Source organism: Ips typographus, linkage group LG1 (genome assembly GCF_016097725.1).
Source record: "Ips typographus isolate SLU linkage group LG1, UJ_Ityp_2.0, whole genome shotgun sequence".
Lineage (NCBI taxonomy): Eukaryota > Metazoa > Arthropoda > Insecta > Coleoptera > Curculionidae > Ips > Ips typographus.
In genome coordinates this window covers 3808978-3832117 of record NC_138422.1, presented here as the reverse complement: position 1 = coordinate 3832117, position 23140 = coordinate 3808978, and the positions used below count along the sequence as shown (strand labels likewise).

The 23140-nt window shown below is 33.8% G+C and overlaps 2 protein-coding genes across 3 annotated transcripts; one reads left to right on the top strand and one right to left on the bottom strand.

The window, feature by feature from the left end:
* Nucleotides 1-1172: 1172 nt before the first annotated feature.
* On the bottom strand, nt 1173-3573 carry LOC145739421 (hematopoietic prostaglandin D synthase-like). The gene is made up of 4 exons (XM_081994846.1): nt 3376-3573; nt 2884-3051; nt 1543-1676; nt 1173-1481 (listed from the first exon to the last, which is right to left on the bottom strand). Exons 1-4 carry the CDS (start codon nt 3509-3511, stop codon nt 1296-1298), a joined length of 624 nt encoding a protein of 207 aa, XP_081850972.1. The 5' UTR covers nt 3512-3573; the 3' UTR covers nt 1173-1295.
* Nucleotides 3574-8632: 5059 nt separating this feature from the next.
* Nucleotides 8633-22172, top strand: Cdk5alpha (Cdk5 activator-like protein). 2 transcript variants are annotated; one of them, XR_014177085.1, is made up of 5 exons: nt 8633-9513; nt 16685-16823; nt 17545-17670; nt 18366-19165; nt 19600-22172. XR_014177085.1 is itself a non-coding variant. In XM_081973228.1 (4 exons), exons 1-4 carry the CDS (start codon nt 8761-8763, stop codon nt 18497-18499), a joined length of 1152 nt encoding a protein of 383 aa, XP_081829354.1. In that variant the 5' UTR covers nt 8633-8760; the 3' UTR covers nt 18500-22172. The 2 variants fall into 2 exon arrangements, 1 of the variants encoding a protein (XP_081829354.1); XM_081973228.1 differs by having other exon boundaries at nt 18366-22172.
* Nucleotides 22173-23140: the final 968 nt, after the last annotated feature.

Below are 23140 nucleotides of genomic sequence, written 5' to 3'. Positions count from 1 at the left end.
AGGCTTAATGCCATTTCACGCTTTGCCAGTATTAAGTTAGACTTCTAGACGCTCCACTGTGCTTTAAGACTGAAAAATCGGATTTTAAACTATTTTTTATAGTAAAAGTTAAGTTTCAGACTCTTCATTGATGAAAGTAAACAATTTTGGCATTAAATGTTACGATATTAGTCTTGAACACTAACTTTTAGAATTAAGTTAGTTTGAAAATTCATTTCAGAGTGTTACCAGTGTTTAATTGAATAAAAAAAAATAAAGTTTGAATTGAATGTTGTACACTACCTATAGTCTAAAAAATTGAACGCCAGTAAACATTAGTCAAAAAATCCTGTTTTTTGATTATTTTTAGTGTACTTGTTCTAAATTTGAATAAAACTGGTCCAACGGTCTGACCGAACTTTGGAGGTCTGTATCTTCCTTAGGAAGTGTTCTTCAGCAAAATGATATAATACATGTCAACTTATTTTTTGATGTGCTATCAATTGGTGAATTATTGACATTTAAAACTGGACCACCCTGTATAATAGTGATCTTTTGTGCTAGTTTACTTGTACATTTCCTACTTACTATAAAGTCACCACAATTCCTTGTATTATACTCATGAATGTCCGAGAAATAATTAACTTTTCTACCTAAGCATTCAGACAGTAAGTTGTTTTTTAATTTAAATATAAAAAAATGAGCATCAAAGATTATTTTTTGTTCTATAGACAATATATTTAAGGATTCTCGCATTAACAACGAAGACGTATATCTATTGCACTTCAATATGGTACGCATTGCCCTATTTTGTACTACCTAGAATTTCTTTATTTTAATGTTTGGTAGTCCGCAAAGGAGCGTGGAGCAAAACTGTATATGCGGAGAAGCAATACTGTTATATAATAACAACTTAGTATGTGACGACAGATGTTTACCCACTCTTGAAATAAAGTAAAATTCCAAATACGGATCAAACACAATACCCAAATATTTTGCCGCTCATCACTCAATTAAACCCGAAGAACGGCAGTATATGGAGAAGTCTCTTGGACAAGCTAGCAAACTCGAAGTTTGATTGCATTATTATTTTGAAGCAATACTATTTTGATTTTTTCGAGATACTAAGCATATTTTTTTCCCGAAGCGCTACTATGTGTATCGTTTTTGAGGAACATGACCTTCGCCAGAAATTCAAAACTTTATAGGTTTTTATTTAAAATAGACAGTTGTGGTACATTAACAAAAGTCGCTAAAAATTTATATTGACTGCTGCTGCAAGTTTATGTTAGCATCTTATTTAATGTACTTATAATTTAAGGTTTTTTCTTTGGAAATGGTGGAGGATCAAATTTCGGTCGCTTCTGTAAGTACTCTTTAATTCCAGGAAAATTGTTTATCTTTTCAACCAATGCCGATAAAGCTGGGTACGGTTTTAAGGTTTCTTGATAGTTTGGACCAGATGAAAGACTAGCTGCGAATGTTAAGTCAGCCCACGTCACCTAAAATAAAACACAATTTCTGTTACTAACTCTGTAACAAGTTTACAGAAAAATAATTTACCTCTGATCCAACTAAAAGTCCAGATTTGTTTTCAGACACTAGCTGATCAAATTTACTTAGATAACTGGCCTTTTCCTTTTTAAGGTTTTCCAAATTTGTGGGATTCTCTTCACCAAACATTAACTTCATTGAAACTAAAATTATTTTAATTACGTTTTTTTATCTAGATGTTGTATAGTGTACAGGGTGGCCTAATTTGCTTGTTTTTATATGGAATTAAGCCAGAACCATTAAGAAATTTAAGAATCAAAAAGGCGTTGCCGGGGTTTTTTCTTGAAGGTGAGTTCGACATCGCAAGAAGAATTTTGCTAGCGTTTTTTGTTTTCTTGTAATTGTTAATATTTAAATTTTCGACATTTTGGACAAGTCCCTGTAACTTCGTTATTATGAGAGTTTGTTGAAAATAGCTTTTACATTATTAAGGCACTTTTTTACGTAGATTACGATTATGTTAATATTACTTTTATAGATTCACTATTTCTTCTCACTTAAACTTCTACTTTTTTAAATACGAATTATATTTTATTTTTACCTCATCAGAAAGATTATTTTTTTCCCTTTGAAATGACCTATAACAAGTATGGTTTAGGATACATTTTGCGTAGTAGTTTTTATAAAAACTCTTTTTAGTAAATATGTCATAACAATGAAGTAATAATATTTGCTTATCAAGATTAAATAAAAAAAAAGAGTTAGAACTGTATTATAACACGTGTTCAAACGTTCGTTCATTATTATTAATGCATTAGTGACATCTTTTAGAAAGACTTCGAATTGCGTTATTTATATGAATATTTGAAATTGAATTTAAGCAACACCAAAAATTGTTAAGTAACGTAACTCGTTGCTATTGCTTGTACGTTTATATAAATTGTCTTTCAAGTGGTTCCATAAAAAAATCCATAGGTGTTTAATCCGGTGATTCTGGTGGTAAAATTTATCCCAAACCATACTTCTTATAGGTCATTTCAAAGGAAAAAAAATAATCTTTCTGATGAGGTAAAAATAAAAGATGACTCGTATTTAAAAAAGTAGAAGTTAAAGTTTAAAACTGAAAAAATAGTGAATCTATAAAAATATTATTAACATACTCGTAACCTACGTACACAATCTTAAAAGAGCCTTAATAATGTAAAAGCTATTTTCACCATACTCTCATAATAACGAAATTACAGGGACTTGCCCAAAATGTCGAAAATTCAAAATTTGACAATTACAAGAAAACAAAAGACGATAGAGAAATTCTGCTTGCGGCATCATACTCACCTGTTCGCTGGTTCTGGCAGTTTCCATTTTAAAAACAAGCAAATTAGGCCACCCTGTACTGGAGGAAATATGTACCCGCGTGATAGTCGTTGAAAGCTTCGACAATTTCATCAGCTTTAAGAGCCGTCCATTCGTCAGCACCCAACAGTCCAAATTTTTTCGCTAAATATCTAGCAATAGCGTTGCTTTGGGACACTGGCTTTCCATCAATTTCTAAAACTGGAACCTTACCAAAAGGCGTCGCTAAAAATATTTTTTTATTAATAACAATATAACAGTATAGCTTATGCTTTAAGTTTTAATATTTATGAGTTGAATGGTGATAGTTTTAAGCTTAGATGATGGTATCTAAAAAACGAAACGTTTGAGCGGTAAAAAAATGAAATAACAAATTTGACATTCTTTTTTGATTTTTTTTTTTACCAAATTCTTTAGGAATACAAAGCGCAAGTTTACCTTCAGTTAACTAAAGCTCTGTCAAATATGGTTTCTGAGATAGCAATGCTAATGCATCGAATTTGTGACACCCTCTATATGCAATACATTTACCGCTCACAGTATACGTACTTGGTTTTATCTTAGGCCAGTCTTCTCCCTTCAACCTCGCATCTTCAAATTCTTGACCAGCATAGGCAAAAATGTACCTAAGAGGCTCAGCCCTTCCGGGGCCATTGAAGTAGGTTAATTTATATTTGGGTGCCATCTTCACAGATACAATATTTTAGTAGGTGTCACTTTTAACGTTGATATGATACTATTTATCTAAAATTTAGGTATGACCGTTCAGATAAAATGTTACCACCTCCTTTCCTATTATTTCGAGAGCAGCAGAGGAACTATGTAAGGGAATAGAAAATACATTTCTTTCTTCATCTCACTTTGACTTTCATGTCCTACTATAAATCTGCTTTGTTTAAATCTCTGTTTCTATCTCTATCAAGTTACGTACTACACAGGTTATTTACAAGGTTACATTAATATCAAGCATACACAACTTGATAGGCGGATGTTTGTAAGTTTTATCTCAATGGGATTTATGTGAAGTGTATTCAATAAGCGATAAGACCTTAGGAATTGTTGTTTTTGGAATTTTTACTATTTAAAGAATTTCATATATTCATAATCATACTTCAGTTATGGAATAATAACAAATTTGTCTTATTAAAGTTCGTTGCTAACTGATTATATAATTTGTATAGTGCAAATCATGGTTTCTGGTTTCTATTTTTGATAATCCACATGACAGACATTTCGAAACTTTTGTAGGGTGCCTCGTTTATTTCTAAAGATACAGTTTTTTGCGAGTGTGTGCTACTATCTCGTGATATTAGTTGTCTTGAGCAGAATTTTCATATACCTAGCCCTTTTCGTTTTTAAGATGCAGGGAAAAATTGAGAAATACATATCCCTTTTGAGGTACCCCAGGTGCTCAGACACCTTCATAGTTTTTGAAAAGATTAAAACGCATTCTTTAGATATGCAGTGGCGTGCCAAAGTTGAAATTTGTCATTTTTTGGGGTCAATTCGGTTGGAACTTGCCACGATTTTAAATTTTGGGGATTAATCAGGTCCTGTGGGAGTCAGTGTGGTACTTTTTTGATAAAAACGTGTTTCTGAAATTTATGACCGTTATTTTGCTATTTGTCACGTGACCGTCTAGCTAAAACACGTGATAACTGTCACTAACATCAAAACTGTCAAACTATGCTCTAAAGTTGCAAAAATCAGGGTTTAGGAACGTTTTCTTGCAGTATTTGGTAATAACACGTATTTTTGAGATTTATGAGAGTTATTTTGATAATTGTCACGTGACCGTCTAGCTAAATAGTCTACTACAATCACGTAACAGCTGTCACTAACGTCAAAACTGTCAAACCATGCTGTAAAGTTGCAAAAATCAGTTTAGTAACGTTTTCTTGCAGTATTTGATAATAAAACGTATTTTTGAGATTTACGACAGTTATTTTGACAATTGTCACGTGACCGATTAACTAAATAGTGTTTCACAATTACGTGACAACTGTCACTAACGTCAAAACTGCCAAACCATGCTCTAAAGTTGCAAAAATCAGGATTTAGAAACATTGTTTTGCAGTATTTGGTATAAAAGGTGTTTCTGACATTTATGACAGGTATTTTGACAATTGTCACGTGACCGTCTAGCTAAATAGTGTTCGACAATCAGGTGACAACTGTCACTAACGTCAAAACTGTCAAACTACGCTCTAAAGTTGAAAAAATCAGGGCTTAGAAAGTTTTCTTGTAGTATTTGGTAATAAAACGTATTTTTGAGATTTATGACAGTTATTTTGACAATTGTCCCATGACCGTTTAGCTAAATAGTGTTCTACGATTACGTGACAACTGTCACTAACGTCAAAACTGTCAAACTCTGCCCTAAAGTTGCAAAAAACAGGGTTTAGGAAAGTTTTCTTGCAGTATTTTATAAAAACCGTGTTTCTGAGATTTCTGACAGTTATTTTGCCAATTATTGTCACGTAACCGTCTAGCTAAATAGGGTTTTGAAATCACGTGACATCAGTGACGTAGTCAGTTTTTCTCTAGCGTCGTCGATTTTCAAATTATTCTACAAACACATGTTTTTTTTAAATGTGAACCCACCTACCCTGTAGAATATTGTACCGTTTCTCTCACTCAAGCGGCTCTCACACGCTCAGTATTACCGACAGTATTTCAAAATACTGGCAATAATATCGTTGTTTGTTGTTCGATCGTTTGAGGTCAATTTTGAACCACAGTTAGTATACTGACGAAATACATCAGTATTCAACTGATTCAACATATTAGACTGAGTATTTTTTACGCTAATGTATTTTTTGCTTCTTGCATTTTAAGTGCCGTAGATTAAAACACCACATGCACACAGCTTTTCTTTCACTGTCACAAAAAAGTTTGTCAAGTTCAACTAACAATAACAACAACTAACTACCTGTCTTAGCGTTGTTTATACATGGTGTTACATATTTGAAGCATTATCATTGCTATCTCAGAAACTGTAGTTGATACAGTTTTAGTTTAAAAAAGTCAAATTTATTTTTATTAATAATTTGTTAAGAAAAATCAAACATTTCCATTACATCCAGAGACATCCGACGAAATCCGAAAAAGTGAATTGATTTTTTGTTTTTGTACCACAAAATGATAATTGATTACTTTGGAAAATTAACCAAACTTTCTGGAAGCGCTTTTTTCCGCTATTAAAGAAAATCATTTTTCAGCTCCGACGTTTTGTTTTTTAAATACCACCAAACCCACTGTGCACTTTGACTACTATAGAAAACTCGGCTATACAAAATGTTGTAGGTATTCACAAGAATATTGTTTGTTTGTAATTAAACAATATTCAACACCACAAGGTACTTAGTTATTTTCCCCATCCAGAAAATGTCAGTTTATATCGTGATTTTAATTTTTTTTATTATAACTTAAAACTTTAACATCTCCCGCTTTAGATTAATAAGGCATTTTTAATTAACATTTGAAAAATCTTATGTAATTTTGGTATGATCACTATAACTTATAACTGTTAATTATGAATCTAAAATTAAACACATACAAATCTTATCTTTTAAACAAAACAGTTTTTCTCAATCTGACAAAAACAACTCACACGCACATGCAGAAGCAAACTCCTACCTACATCTGACATTTACTTTTGGTAGCTTCATTATCTTGAGCTTTTTCGTCATTAATCAGCAAATTCCAGACTCGAAATTGCATTTATCAATGCTGCTCCCTCCCTGACATTATCTATCTCTGGCCCCAACAAATTACGCACACCCCAAACGTTCCACCCCCGATGGAATTAGACGTGTAAAAAAATCCACCCCTTTTCAACAACCCTCGGTACATTTTAAATTGTTCTGCATGTTTTGAACTGAATAAACCGGCTCGGTCGATACTATACTTTCTGGAGAACGAATTGTATACAACAACCATGAAACAATTTCTTGTCAGATTTCCTATTTTTTAAAATTAATTGCATTATGATTCATTAATCTGTAAACTGTATTTCCCTTCTAGTTGTGGTACGCTAGCTGTATATTACTGTAAAGTGTAAAATAATTTATACATAAAATTTAATATACACACTAGACAGCTGACTAAAAAATTAGACACATTTTCATATTTTTAATCTTATTACATGATTATTTTTGAAAAAAGCAAATAATTGCAATGAAACTTTGAGGTTCAAAATTCAGAACGCCCGGCCCTGACTTTGTCACCTCTAGTCATTGCTCTAGTATAATAATCCATCTGTTTACCAGAATTTATGAGCCAGGTTACGTTAAGAAGGCAGGCCCGTATTGATTTACAAGGCTTTAATCAAAGTAAATTGAGCCCTAGACGAGAATAATAATTGGATTTGTAGAACAACGTACTGCTTTAAATTCGGGTTTAAGTACATACCTACTGAAATTTAAAAACTTCCCTTTTTTGTAATTTTATGGTTCGAAACGATTTATTTAGTCACAGTAAACATTTGTTGTTATTTAAAAAAACTTAAAAAAAAGACATAATAGTTATTTGTTATAACTCTATCTGCTATCCTCATTTGGAGTATTGTAGCACATTGTTTAGAAATAATATTGATTTTGTCTTGACTTGAAAATTCACGCTAGTAGCATTTTATGTAGAGGTCTGTTCGAGTTTAATCGATTGCGTAGGGTAATAAAAATTTGTGATACCCTTAATGAATTTAAAAAATGTATTCGTGTATATAGAAAGAGTCCATTCTCTAATGTAGAAAAAGATCAGGGAGAATTAGCGCAGGATGATCAACAGAGTAAAATCATATGGGAAAACTATATTAGCAACCTTTTTGCCGAAAGACCTGCTGTTGAAAATGTAGACGACAAAGACCTCTCGGGACCTCCCATCACAAAAGAGGAAATTACAAGAGCGATCAATCCATCCAAAGATAGAAAGGCGATTGGCCCAGACCGCATACCTGTAGAGTTGCTCAAACTATTGGACAACAAAAGCATCAGTTCTTCAGACGAGATCTGTCAATCTCTCACATCAATCTCATGAGTCACGCACTGAAGATATTCCTTAAGATTATCCACTACAGAATATCAATAAAGTGCGAAAGAAACATCGGATCCACACAATTTGGATTCAGATGAGGTTTAGGCACGAGAGAGGCATTAGTTGCGACTCAAGTACTGATTCAGAACTGCAACGATCAGAAAAAGGACATAATGCTGTGTTTCATCGATTATGAAAAGGCGTTCGACAGAGTCCAACATCATAAACTGATCCAAATCCTAAATAGATCGGACATAGACCAAAAAGACATCCGCTGCAATCAAAGTCTATACTGGAACCAATTTGTAGAGGGGTCAGACAAGGGTGTGTTCTCTCCCCACATCTCTTCAAATTATACCAGGTGTCCAAGAGCACCCTGGACATAGGAGATTATAACATGGGAAAACGGTTTTGATTTTTTTGCGCCTGTACGGTTGTCAGCAACCGTTATGTGACACCGGTGCACCCGTAGCCCAATTTTTAAGTGATCCTAGTTAAGAACTTTGCAGATGAAGACACGTTAGCTCAATTTACCATAAGCCTATTGAAAGCATTTCCATTACACAAGTAATACACAACCTAAATGTGTTAATTTAAATCCGCAAAACACTTATAAAACTAATTTGGAACAGTATGTTATAGGCTAACACAAAATTCCTTTGATACGTCCCTGGCATCTAAGGGTAGTTTTTGCCTATTGATTTTCCGTGACATCACTGGCGTTTCCCGGCAACAAGGAGCATGCTCCCTGCATTGCCCGATCGACCCCGACCAAACGATTTCCCAGGGTCCGCGTTTTTCTTGAAGGGTGTATTTTCCCTAAAAGATGTCAAGTTGCAGTGCGTGAGTTGTGCAGTAGTGTGCCGATTTCGAGTTTGGTTCTCCTCAACGCGTCCCAATATGGGTACCGTGTTGAGTTTATCCCCACGTGAAAGGGCTCGCCCTTTGTACACCACCAACAGCACTGGGGATTTTGCTTTGAATAACTTTTCATACGAACAGTTAAATAACGTGAAAAACAACAGAGACTCTAGCAGCAACAAAGCCAACTTGAGCCACTCGAATGCTCAGACATTGAACAACATAAACAACAATGACAATGCTCGGATACTATCGGAAAAAAATGCTTTGGAGAAGAATTTGAAGAAACACTCCCTGTTTATAAACGCCCTGTCCTGGAAACGATTCTCAACTACAAACAATAACAAAAAGAAGCAGGAAAATATTAAAAACAAGAATGTGACAGTGTTCAGACAACCGTTGGATAATGCGCATCCTTCGGTGGACAAAAACAAAAACATCCAACAGCAACAACCAAACAAACAACCTTCGTATTATTGTAACACCTCAAAATCAACGTCCGCCTTAGCATTAGACATTGTGCGAGTCAACAATGCGAACAATGCAAATTACAATGTGCACTGCGAAAAATTGACCACAAAACAAAGTTTGCCTAATCAAAGGGAATCAAATCAGGTCGTTCCCGTCGCCGCTCCTAGAAGAACAGTGATTCAAGCTTCCACTTCTGAACTGCTAAAATGTTTAGGAATGTTTTTGCATGGGAGATGTTATCGTTTGAGGGATTTTCAAGCAGGAGATGCCGTGATGTGGTTGAGAACCGTAGACAGAAGCTTATTACTTCAGGGATGGCAGGTTAGTAAAGTTGTTCACTACATTTTTCAGGATCACAATAAGTAGTTGTATTTTGCGCTTTGAGTAGTTAAAACATAATTAATAGTATAATAATACTATAAGATGTAAGATACACATTTAATATGGTAATATTTGTTGAGCAAACCATAGTATAGGTATCAAAATTTACAAAGTAATTCGTGTTGCAAGGCTTAATATACATAATATGTGCTGTACAGCATGATCTAGAGTTTCATAATTGGTCCAAAACTATTTTACTATTTATTTTTTGAAGGTGGGTATTTACTCACCAACCAAAAATAAAATTACATACAGGGTATCAAAGGTAAAGCGTTAAAGTTATGTTTTATTTAATGAACATCTCACTATGTTCAAATTTTGTTTAATTCATATACAGTGTGTCCCAAATTGCTTCTATATGTCGGATATAGAAGAACTATCGAAAACGGTAAGAGCTACAGAGTCGGTTAAATGGGGAAAGTTTGAGAAAATTTTATTTAAAACTTATTTTTCCTGTTTCCAAAATAAATTATCTTTCTCCGTTTTCGAAGCTGCATTTTAAACACTCTTTAACAAAGCCAAAGAGAGTTTTGAAACTAAGACATCATTAAGGCACTTTTTTACGTAGAACACGATGACGTAATTAGAAAAAATCTATCGTCATTGGTTTCCGAGAATTCTTATGGCCGCCTTCAAGATGACGTCCTCCATATCTCGGAAACCAATGACGATAGATTTTTTCGTTTTTTCGTGTTCTACGTAAAAAAGTGCCTTAATAATGTCTTAGTTTCAAAACTCTCTTTGGCTTTGTTAAAGAGTGTTTTAAATGCAGCCTTTGACGTTTTCCCAATTTTCCGGAAAACGGAGAAAGATAATTTAATTTGGAAACCGGAAATAAGTTTCACATAAAATTCTCTAAAATTTTCCCCATTTAACCGACTCTGTAGCTCTTACGGATACAGAGATCCCAATACATGTAGAACCAATTTGGGACACACTGTATATGGGCATTTATTTTATGACAAATTCATACTTTTTTATAATAACGGTATACAGCGTGGTCCAAATTGGTGATGCTTGTATGGAAATTTTGTTTACCTTCGACCTCAGTGTAAATAGCTATTTCAGCATAGTTTTCCGTTACGTAATGAACCTCTTGACGCACAGTTGTAAAAAAAACGCACAGCTGTAAAAAAGGCGCACAGTTTTAATATCGACCACAAACTATCGGTCTAATGCTGGAAAAAATTGATTTTGTTTACATTTAGTATATTAGATGGAGATCATCGCGTAATGCATTGTTCATACAGTTTTAAGTAACTACCACTTCGTCTAGAATATTATGTGCAATAGCAAACACATCAAGTAATATTACTGAAAGTTTTCCCTTTCTTCTTATTAACTGTAATGTCACCATAAATAATTATTTTAAGAACACTAATAATTATTTAAGTAACATGATTTGTGAATTTTTTTTATTACGTTATTATTTTTTTCTTTAGTGGCATAATACCTATGATTAGTACAAATATGATGTCAATACGTTGAAAATATACTTTTTTAATGAAAAGTTACTCTGAATTATATGAATTGCGAAAACTGGACTTTCTATTTGGTCGTAGGTAAAGTATAGTACGTCACACGTGCTCTAAGGCATTTTACGCACTCATGGAACCACACACTCGCCGCTACGCAGCTTCGTGCGTAACTTTTCCCATATCGTGCCTAAAATGCTTCTTTACTTCTTTACGTTACGTAATTTAACGTAACAGATTAGAAAACATGAAAACATCCTTCATACATTATCGCCGGAAGCCGTCATTTTAGTGAACAATCAACATGGAAACAAATGCATTATTCTCAATTGAAACAAAAAGAGCATTTCTTTTTCATATAAAACCACTGTTTACGAAAAATTTGGAGACAGAACGTAAGTGACATCCTATCCATTAGGCGCTTGTTATTGACAAAGTCTCAACAACTCAATTTTAAGAAATATTTAGTCGGTGTTTTTTAAAGACGTTTTTTACGAACTGAACTAAGTTAGAGGCAAAGTGGAACAAATTGCCTTTGGCGCTCTTGTTAGAGCCTCAATTTCCATCTCGGTGTTCCATATGAAAGTCTGCCTTACAAATTACCGGTTCCTTAAAGAAATTTATCTTCAAGAAATAGAACTCCTCTCGCCTACGCTTTTACATAAATTTCAAGAATTTATTTCTCCAATATCTTTGAATTCACGACATACTTCAAAAGTACGTTCCTATATTTCTCCAATCTGTTTACTTAGCATGCACGGAGTAACTTTCAGTGCATAATTTTAGAGCTTTAGCTTTGTTGTTTTAACAGATAGGAAACAGGTCATGCACAACAAATCGCACAATGTTAATAAAAGCAGACTAAAAAAAACCATCTCGTAGTTGGAAAGTGGATATCGACAACACCTTAAAATAAACAGAGACAATAGGGTAGTTTGTGATAATGGGGCTGTACAGCGTTCGTTCTGGTGAATAGAGCCCATCCAGATTTCAGGAGCAAGTTCAGGACTGAACTGGGTTACTGCAGGATCGATCGTTCTCTCCTCGACAGTGCCAGTGCAATGACCAAACGACCGCTTTTGTGTTTGTTGTCTGCCAATTTAGGTCACAATACTGGTAATAAAACTACCCGTTTATTATAATAGAGAACGGTAATTTTAATTGTTTTTAATATAAGACGTCGAAATTTAATAAAATATTATATAAAACACGTGACTTAAACCGGTTTATTCACTCAAAGAAAAATGGTTTAAGTCACTTGCTGTATAAATAACTACTATCGCACTAGTGCGATAAAGCATCGTAGAAAAAATTGTGTACCGAATAGCTTGGTAAAAGTAAGAGTACAATAAAACAATCATTATCGCACTAGTGACGAAAATCTATCATTACGTAACGCCAAGTTGGAGTTAAAAATGACTCATTTATGTGTAGATAAAATATTGTACATTACTCGTATGGTATGGCAAATTAATGGACTCTTGTCAATACTTCCCACTCGTGACTATAAAAATGCTCATACCACACTAGTAATGTAAATAACTATTAATTAATACTACTAATAGGACTGTATTCATCTCAAATCAAACATGTTTTAAAATTAAATAGTTCAGTCACAATCGTCCGTGTCGAATAACGTGAATACTTAACCCTGTAATACACATTGAAAAGTACATAATGGAATAAAAAATCCTCTGCAAAAAATATGAATTGTACCGCACAAAAATTTCTCATATTGGAATCCCCCCCGCAGAGTTATATGACTTCACCATTGCTGCCCTCATATTTATTTACAAAGCCCATTATTCTTATTTACTTTATTGTTGTGGTCTTATCGGGATATAGTAAGCCTGAAACCTCAGGAAGCCATAATATTATTGGTTACGAAACTGTTTAAAATTTGATAACTTGAAAATTCTTTATAAAAAATGTAATTTTTAACGTTTATCTAATAATAAAAACATAAGAACGGAATTACAAATCGTTTAAAATGTTGTTACACTGTTCTATACAACCAGGAAGTCCATATCCATAGGAAAACATATTGGATTTCCAGTAATTGTTTTAGCTGACACTCCAAATACATTTTACAGCAAAAACATACATTAAATCGAAAAGCTTCTCTAAGCTGGCGGTGACGCTTTTATGCCAGCCCTGAAATCCAGACACTTCCTCCCCTTGGCCATCCAGTTTCCGACTTCGATGATTGGTTTATTTTGATGCACCCCCTTCCGATTCTTGATAGGATTATCAAAGGCTGTTATTTTAGCGTGGTAGGCGAAATGACTTTACTGATTCACTGAAAGGGTGGTTTTCTCCAAAGGGGAGTTGGAATGAAGATGTCGTTAGCAGTGCATTGACTCCGCATCAATGCAAAAGATTTTGTAGGCCAGACTGTCACTTTTGACACAAAACAAATATTACCTGTATCGAAGGAAGGAAATTCATAAAAACATTTACATTTTGACCCTTTTCGTTGCACCTAGGATATATCCTAGGATCCTATCGATTATTGATTGTGACATTAACGTTGGAGCAATTGTTGAAGTTTATAGTAGGTATCGGGTTAATATCGAAATTATGGGTAGAAACAGTAGAAATATTTTGAATATTTTCAACTAACTTTTGGGTGCATTGTATAGAGTTACTTAGTTTTTCAGCAGTGGTAAATTTATTAGTCATTGAGTCATCTATGTAGGATTCGGCCACGGTTGAGCTTTTCCGCCATGCCTTTTCAGGGCAGTTATATCCCCCCCTGCGTCAATGTAGCAGAGGAACGACGAAACGAATGTCCAGAATACTTTTCTGGATTAGGTAATTGTAAAAAGGATGCGATATTCCTACCCATAGCCGTAAATTTGTTTTTTTCCAATTTTCTGGGCAGCTCCGTTTTGATATGACTGAAATAAACTGTCTAACTTGGTAACTCTTCCGCGTACATCAATATTTCATTAAATTTGTCGGTTATCATACATTTTCTGGGTACGCCTGTATTCGTTTGTAATATGGTAACCAACAAAGCTGAATCAAGTTCTTTCACATTTGCAAGTTTCATAGAATAGAGTTCATTTCCTCTGCAAGCACCCATTATGTCCATTATAAGCGCAACCTAAAAATCAAGACACTTTAGGATAAAAAATAATGAGAGTTTTATTTTATTTTTCACCTTTGTTGCAAGATGTTTTGAGTCTTCAGCATTATGTAAAAATCTATTTACTTCCTCTGGAGTGCAAATAGCAGCTTTCTTTGCTTGAAATCCGTTACTTTTTCTTTTCAGTAAGGCTCGTAGTTTCGCATAAGTTTCAATATTAATGGAGTGGTTGATGTCTAGCGTACGCCTTAGCATAGAATAGGTGGTCCACAATGTAGAAAGTTTGTATTTAGTGGATAGTTCGTTAAAATAAACCAATAAAACTCTCTCAGAAAATGAATTAATCTGCTTAGTACTTCTCCAATCCATGAAAGTTTTGTAAATTGACATGTACAATGATTTCTATTTTTCTGGTAGCAAATTTGTACTTGTCGTTTTGGCAGCCTGTACTTTTCTGGAGGGGTGCAACCTGATTCCGACTCACTATCCGAACTAATTTTTAACAAAAATTACAGCGCAAGAAGCAAATATTTCTTTTAAAAGTACTGATATAAAATGGGTCACGTGAAATTTCCACGAAAGTATCTAAATAACGTCTCTAAGTGAAAATAGATATTTGAAATGACTCGACACAATTTAGTGTAAAGTGAGCAAGCTAATATTATCTAAATTTTGAGGCAATCCAGACCCAGAATATAATGGGGTTGATTTACTATAATTTAAAACTTTAGACACACAGGATGCAGTCAATAGCAAACCAAGGAAGTTTACTTTGAAATTATAATGCAACGGTAAGAAAAGCCACTAATGCACACTTTTACTGTGTGCAATAATCGATTTTAGATCTCAGACATCTTCTGCTAGATAATCAAAATCCGTTTATGACAAAGTAAACAAGGTGAAGTTATGCAAGGTCTCATCTTCCATAAAATAATAGAAAGGTCAAAGCGGCGCTCGGATTTCCAATAAGAACGTAGGTAGGACACGTGCGTACTGTTAGTTATAAGATAAACTTCACTTTATAAATTTGTAACAAGGGATCAGACATCAGACGTGTCCAAAGTGAATAAAGTACACTGCATATGGTCAGTTAGGGTGCACACGTTTTGCACTTTTCATTATGTCTCAGGTCATCATTCCACGTTTTGTGTTCTCCAATCCCACCCATTCCATTAGTTATTTCCGAAAATCGCGTATGACAATGTCTATTTTGTGTATTTTTGGTTTTATATCAATATGATTTGGTGTGTGGTTTTGATTATTCAAAATCAATCCCAATCCACTAAAACACGTCACGTAGCTCTGTGATCCTGTGAGCGTGAATTGATTCCTGAAAAGGTTTTGTTTGTTGGCTACCAAGCCCTACAGCCACTCTGACGAGCCATTTTTTTACCAGCTCTTTTTACCCAACTGCTGTAGTTTAGGCTTCTTTCCTTTCGGAAAGGCATTTAGCCATAATCTTCCACGCTGGCCAGACGGGTTGGAAGATGGATTTGCAAATGGTTTTGACTCCGAATGGTGTTCAGGGGTAACCCATTTAAGTACCGTCTATGTTAACCGTGCAGCTATGCTTTCCCCATGACCATATTGATATGGTCTCTGACGAACTATAATATGGCGAAACGCGTCAATGAATTGAGACTGATTTACAATAAACAAAACTTGACACCATATAACTAATTCGAATACCTCAACCTATTCCATTAACTGTCGCATTTTTCATAAAATTAATTAAGGACAGTCTTATTGATTTATATGCGGTTTCCCGGTTTCTATTTCCTTTTATGCAGTGACTAAATTGAGTATCCTTGATAAAAATCTAATAATCTTAATTGTGTTCGCTGGTTTCAGTTGGATAGACATACAAGCACACTCCCAGCAATACTATAATATCGCGATATTTTAAGGTTTATCACATAGTCAAGGGTTTGTAAAAAGGGTTTGAAAGTGAGTACTTTCCACCCGGGTGGAAAGTAAAAGCAGGTAATTTTCATCTTTCCACCTGGTTTACACATAAGAAATAACGTTATTACATACCTGGTTGAAAATAAAAAATATTGTATGATCATTTTTTTTATAATAAAATTTAGACCTTTTAAATTTTATTAATAATACTAATTTAATGCCCAGTAATGTCTACTTATTCTTAGTAATAGGTAGGTAAAACACCATCTATAAATTTCATGTCTGCCAATCCGCAAATAGTCATTTTATATTACGAAATTATTCTCGTAATGACTCGGTAATCAAACAAAAATTTCAAAAGAAAGTATCATTTTAGACTGTTACGTAATATTGATTTGTTATGAGGCTGCCATTTGAAAACTAGTAAAGGTATACAAACACATGCATTGAGAAAGGTCGGGCTTCAAGCTTACTTATAACTTGAATCCTATCAAGTGTTCAGTTCGGTCACATGCTACGGAGATTCATATTTTCATGATACATGTGATCGTTTTATTGCTTCTTTTGTAAATATTTACGATTTTTCCTAGAAACTCCCGTTTAATACGTAAATCCCTAATAATGTGGGTATTTGTTTCAGGACGTGGCATTCATCAATCCTGCCAATATTGTCTTCGTATACATGTTAGTACGCGACTTAGTAGAGGAAGATATCGATTGCGAACAAGACCTTCAGGCTGTGGTTTTAACTTGTTTGTACTTATCATATTCGTATATGGGTAAGTCACTTTGTTTTTACTTTATAATATATTTAAAAAAACCGTATACAGGGAAAAAAGGAACAGAAATAAAACTTCTTTCATTAAAAAATATAAATACTAAAAATATTGTACATTTAGAGTCTTGTGTTGGGACGACTAGGTTAATGTTATTTTCAAATTAGTTGAAAATTGTGCAAAATTCTATTTTCCCAACAAACCTTGTTTGTGTGGCGTGACAGAAGACCCAACTAGCAACAAAGAAACCAATCATGTAGTTGAAATGCAAAAATTTGTATTCAATTTCGTTTCTAAATGTTTTCAAAAATTACATTTTAAATTCTGTGTTCTATTGCCGCTAAACATAATTTTTTGTTTGTAAATTAGTTTTTCTTCTTAACGTCGCTTTATTGTTACGAAAGACCAACTACTAGACATCACTTATATTTCTAGATTATATGTGGTACAGCTAGTTTAGTTTTAATTAATAACAGCACGCATACTTCTAAAGACAAGACTAACAAGAAACCGAAATCCGGTTTGTAACTAACAATGCCTTTATCCCAAAAAAAAAGGACATTAATCATTATTTCTGAAGAACAAAAAATTCTCCATTAGCCCAACTCGAGAGGGCTTATCACGATCGTTTAAGATTTTATTTCACTACGTGGAATCGTATTTATAAAACCCACTCTTTCCCCTTTTTAAATGTCAACTTATGTTTAATAAAAACGTATTTCAGGAAACGAGATTTCCTATCCGCTCAAACCGTTTTTAGTTGAGGACTCCAAAGAGAAATTCTGGGACCGTTGTCTATATGTAGTTAATCGACTTTCTTCCAATATGCTGCGCATTAATGCAGAACCCGGTAAGTCTAATAAGTTAATTCTTCTAGCTATAAGTAAGCCAATTTTTTTCTACTTACACAATAAGTAGAAGAAGAGTGGAAAAGTGATACTTTCTTTCTTATTAGAAAAGAACTTAGTGCAGAGTTCATTTTCCTATATAATTCAGTTTACCATATGACGCAAATTTTATCTAAATATAATTTAGATAAATATAAGTTTAATTCTGAATATTTTTGATTTCTTCTACGTTTGCTATCCAGGCTTGTCACCATTTCCTTTTAACTTGCGATTTAAATAACCCCATAGAAAATAATCTCGATGGGTCAAATCTGGTAATCTAGGCGGTCATTAGTTTCAAGCAAAGCTTTCTTTAATAATTAAATAGCTGCAAACTGTTCAAGTTAACCATTCAACATGTTAACATGAAATGTGATAAGGATAAGTCAGAAAATGTCATTGAAACACAGTCATCTCATAAGACAAAACATAACCTCAATTCATTGCCAACTTGTAGCTCACCCTGTATATTCCTAATTGTCACATCATTGTCTAGATCATTAGATCTAACGGTCTTCCAATCGTTGGTTTCCTATGTGTATGTTTTGAAAATTTCTATACTTATATAAAAAATATATGTTCTGTGCCGTTGGGTGCAAAAAAGTATCGCTTTCCGCACTTGTTAAGTAACTTTAAATAATCGAATGTAACATTTCAGGTTACTTTACCGAAATCTTTTCCGAGCTCAAAGCTTTCGGCATAGGTCACATGGTCAGCAACAATATATCCACTATGGGTTGCCAGACTGTACCAGTGGTCTCCTGCAACAGTGGCGGCACTCAAGCGGCTTGACGCAAGGAACAAACTACTGTCGTGAAGCTTAGTCTAGCGGAAATTCCACCAGTGCCGTGCGAAGTGTAATATAAGTCATATTGGTTTCAGTAGACGATTTTGATCTGAAATTTGTTGGTAATATTAAGGGCGTTTTTCATAACTATTCTAGTCATTAATTTCAAGGTGTTTTTATTATTTGTGGTTACCTCCTGGTTAGTCCGGTATGCCAAAGTAGAGGTGGTTTAAAATAGATGAGGTAGATGTAGCGAAAAGTATGCAGTATTCAGGGTATTCGAACTTAGTGAAATTTAAACACCAAATTTATTGTCCTTAATTACAAAACTGGATCAATATTAGACAAGAAATTAACTTTTTGCGTGCATATTACTTTTAAAAATGTCCAAATGTCGTGCAATGTAGAGTTCACGTTCTAACCATGGTTGGCAATTAATGGATTTCTTTAACAGGCTTTTGGTAAAATAATTTTTATTCACGAACGTTCTACGAGTTTACAGGGTGGACCACAATTGAGCTGCCATGCATTTCATTCTGAAAAAACAGTAAGGCGCAAAATTCTGACAATTTAGCTGTATACCAAAGTCTATCGGAGCAATAACTTATCTACAATATTTACAAGGCATAGCATTGTCGATTAAAATGGAAGTATACATTAACTTTTTAATTGTAACACTCTTTCATTATCAAATTACATAAAATGTCCTTAGGGCCGATTACACCGACATATTAAAGGGCACTCTAGACTAGGTTTTAATTTGACTATGACATTTTGCACAAGAATTATCACAGTCAAATCACAACTTAGTCTAGGTGAACACCAATTTTTACCTGCTACCTGCCCTGCCAGTATCAGAAACAACAAGCACCTACCATACATACAAGGAATATGGACAGATAAAATCTTTTACAACCAAACAGCCATCCATCAAGTTTCACACCTGTAGTTCCAAAATAACATGGTCTTAAAAATTTAACACGTAAAATCCTATGTTGCGCGTTAAGATAAACGCACTGTATATAGAAGATCAGGAACAGTGAAACGACTAATCATAAAAGGAAAAGTAGAAGGCAAACACCTAATAGACAGAATTTCCAAGTAGATGGGTAAACCAAATAAAACTTGCATGATGTCGGAAGGAGCAAACACAGAATTAACTGCGGAAACAAATATGAATGATGTCACTACATCTTTTGGAGGATAATGGAAAGAGGATAAGAAACCACAGGAAATCCGTTTGTTGTCACCGATTTCCTATACATGCGGCAACGCTAGATTGGTTGCTTAATACAATTATTGTTTTAAATCTGTATTATTTCATGTTTCTAAAGGGTGTGCCAAAACTACCGCAAAATTTCAATTGAACAGAAAGACAGCTTTTACTATTTTATTATTGAATTATAAAGTACATAAGATATGGTTATGTATGGAATAACACATCGGACAAATGGCCTCCATGACTTTGCTTAGATTTCTGCATAGATGTGGTCGAATTTCGTTGATGCAACGTTGGATTTCCTCTTTTAATGCATGGGTGGATGTGGGCTTGTTAACATACACCTTTGACTTGAAACCCCACAAAAAGTAATCTAAGGGTGTTAGATCACACGATCTAGGGGACCAAGTCTGATCACCAAAACGAGAACGAGATAGAACACGACTTGGAAATGTCTCGTGCAGTAATTGAATTGTCAATAATCCATTCGACAAACTCTCTTTGTTGTGCGTGGCCATTAGGCTTCAACTGTTGTGTTAACTGAATTTTGTAGGCATGGAGACCCAGATCTTTAGTCAGTATCCGCTGTAAAGAGCTTCTCAAAATTTGCACTTCTTGTCCAAGACGCCGAATTTGTCTGGATTTTCAACAACACTCTCACGCACAGCTTCAATATTGACACATATTTAGTGTCTCCAACTGATTCAGCCTCCCTAAATTTTTCAATCAATCTCTTCACGGTTGATGGACTTAGAATGCTATGCCGACCATATTTTGTGTGAAATTTTCGAACTGCGTCAAACTTTCGCTATTTTTGATATAATATTCAATTCAAAAATGAAGACACGTTGTTCTATGGTGTAACCCGACATTTTTATTAACCCCGAAGTGTTAGCTGTCAAAGTGTTTTTGTTTCGGGATTGCCAGCACTTTCCCGCATAAATGGCGGCAAATTAAAATTTTGTGTTAATTTTGGGACATCCTTTATTTACAGTCGACATCCCGTCTTAAAGTACATATTAAGAGAAAAACCATATACTGGGTCTTACATTTAAACGAAGAAAGTTTTGTCGGCTTTCGGTATAACCGAAATGACTTATGAGCTATTTCCAGCGCTATGGTGCTGCCAAATTTACAGTACTTTACGGTAATATACGGTTTTTCCAGAATGGATTGCGGTGAATCGTGATCCACCTTGTATAAATTTCATCTTTATTAACGTTGTTAGATACCCTTACTTTATTAAAAAGACTTGTGTTCTAAGTTATCTTTCGTATTTCAAACCGAAGGTATGACACTTCTGTGTACTGATTTGAGATGGAAAGAATGAACACTATAAATTTCGAATAACACTTAAAAATCAATGTAGATATACACTAATTTAGATTAACTTAATCGTAAATAAATCAATCGAAATTCTTTTTAATGTTTATTAATCCTGGTCGGGGATTGTGCAATTTTTAAGCGGAAAAAAACGAAATCAAGCGCCTAGCGCCTTGATTTTTCTCTTCGGAGTTCGACTTTTTTTAGATTTTAAGTAGAAAATAAATTATACTTAGGCACACGATAACCTTATTTATAAAACATGTTGTTACAATGTAACAAAAAAAAATTGTAGATAAAATTTAACTTAACGTAATTATTTAACCGATATTTATACCTGAACAAAATTTGATTAAAAAAAGCGCGCTTCTGAAGCTTGTATATAGGGTGGTTGATATGTGACCTTCATATAGTGTCCAGCAACCCAGTTTGTCGGTTTTTAACGTTCACTAACGTAGGTAAATGACGTAACAGTTTTATTATTTATTATAGACATAACTATTATTGCTATTTATTGCCATATTATAATATTGTATTTTCATTGTGACGTTGTTTGACGAATGTTGTTTTTTGTTATTTGTTCGCGATTGATTTAGTTTCGTATTTAAGAGTGAACTTCGTTTGATTGCTGTTGCACATATTAATGTTGTCTTAAGTTAGGTAGGGACTTATTGACATAATCTAATGAGTGTAACCAGGCTTGATTGGCTATTTCTTTAATATATTCTTGTTAATTACATGTTATGACAAAAATCAAAGCAAAATAGTGTGACGTAACAAGGTAATTCTATGGTAAGCGTTTTGAATGTGACGTTTGCTTCTTAATTTGTCACATTTTGAAACATTTATATTCATATTATTTTCTTGCGTCACTCCATTTTAATTTGGTTTTTTTGTCATATAAACATCAATAACAATAAAACGAAAGCAGTTTTCTGTAAATTTATTTTAGTAACTATAAGGTGAAATAACATTTGTTGTGATATTACAAATTGTATTTAACATTCCATTATAAGTGACAGCTTTGAGCAAAAAATTTTTTTACTGGATAATATTTAACAGAAAGAACGTCGTGGATGATTTTTATCTAGTGTTTCTGGAGAGACTGTTTGAAATAAATGTAGGACAAAAATGTACATAGTTTTGTCTTCTTTTAATACCTAATTAACTTTCCATTGCCATATTTATTTTTTGATTTTGCTATTTTTAACAGATTACCTACTTTGAGAAGCATCTTAATCTACATAATCAGTGTCCCAAAACACATGTTCAGTTTAGTTTTCTGTTTATCCGGTAAAAGATGTTTTTCCAAAATATGCGTTTTTAACCTGGATATTTCGAAAAAATCAAATGTAAAATGGTATATGGCTTTTTGTTACTTATTCCCCAAAGAATCTGATCATCTAACGGCGGTTTTACATTGAAGCAACTATGTCAACATAAATGCTTGCTGCAAGCAACTATATTGCTGTTCTAGATTTTTTAATCAGCATCAGCAATCAGCTAACCTAAATTACATACACGTAACCGATACTTTCCAATTTGTAATCAATTTTCTCATGTAATTGCTTCTTCTTTTCTTCTTTCTCTGCTTATTTTTACTACTTTCGCTGTTTGATCGCAATGAATGTTTGCGATCACATGTTCCATAGCTTGTACATCTCTGACCGTATAGATCATATGTAATTGTAATAATGTGATGGAATTGCAGCAAGAATGCGAAAAAAAATTGTAATCAAAAAGAGATTTGCGAGATGCTTTTTATTTTAAAAATTTCCCAAGATTGAGTAAACAAAATTTTGATTAAGTGTTAAACAATATTAGGTATACCTATAATATTGTTATTAGTTGATATTTCCTTTTTTGGCATATTAACCTCATTTATCAGGAAGAAAAGGGACGAAAGAACACTTATATTTTTTCTATATCTACGGAAAGTAAAAATTTTCAGCTTGCCTTCTAATTTCGTTTATAGGAATTTATACTTTTCTTGGTTATCTTTGTAGTTTGAATCATTCACAAATACGATTTTCACAGTAGGTATTATACATTTGTGATGGAAACGCTTGCGGCCTTAACGAGGTATAAAAAATGCAGTACCTAC

Coding starts and splice junctions, on each gene's coding strand:
- LOC145739421 (XM_081994846.1), bottom strand. CDS start 3,511: ATGGCACCCAAATATAAATTAACCTACTTCAATGGCCCCGGAAGGGCT. Junction 3,052..3,375: donor CTGGCCTAAGATAAAACCAA/GTACGTATACTG, acceptor AAATATTTTTAG/CGACGCCTTTTGGTAAGGTT. Junction 1,482..1,542: donor GACTTTTAGTTGGATCAGAG/GTAAATTATTTT, acceptor GTTTTATTTTAG/GTGACGTGGGCTGACTTAAC.
- Cdk5alpha (XM_081973228.1), top strand. CDS start 8,761: ATGGGTACCGTGTTGAGTTTATCCCCACGTGAAAGGGCTCGCCCTTTG. Junction 9,514..16,684: donor TATTACTTCAGGGATGGCAG/GTTAGTAAAGTT, acceptor TATTTGTTTCAG/GACGTGGCATTCATCAATCC. Junction 17,671..18,365: donor GCGCATTAATGCAGAACCCG/GTAAGTCTAATA, acceptor GTAACATTTCAG/GTTACTTTACCGAAATCTTT.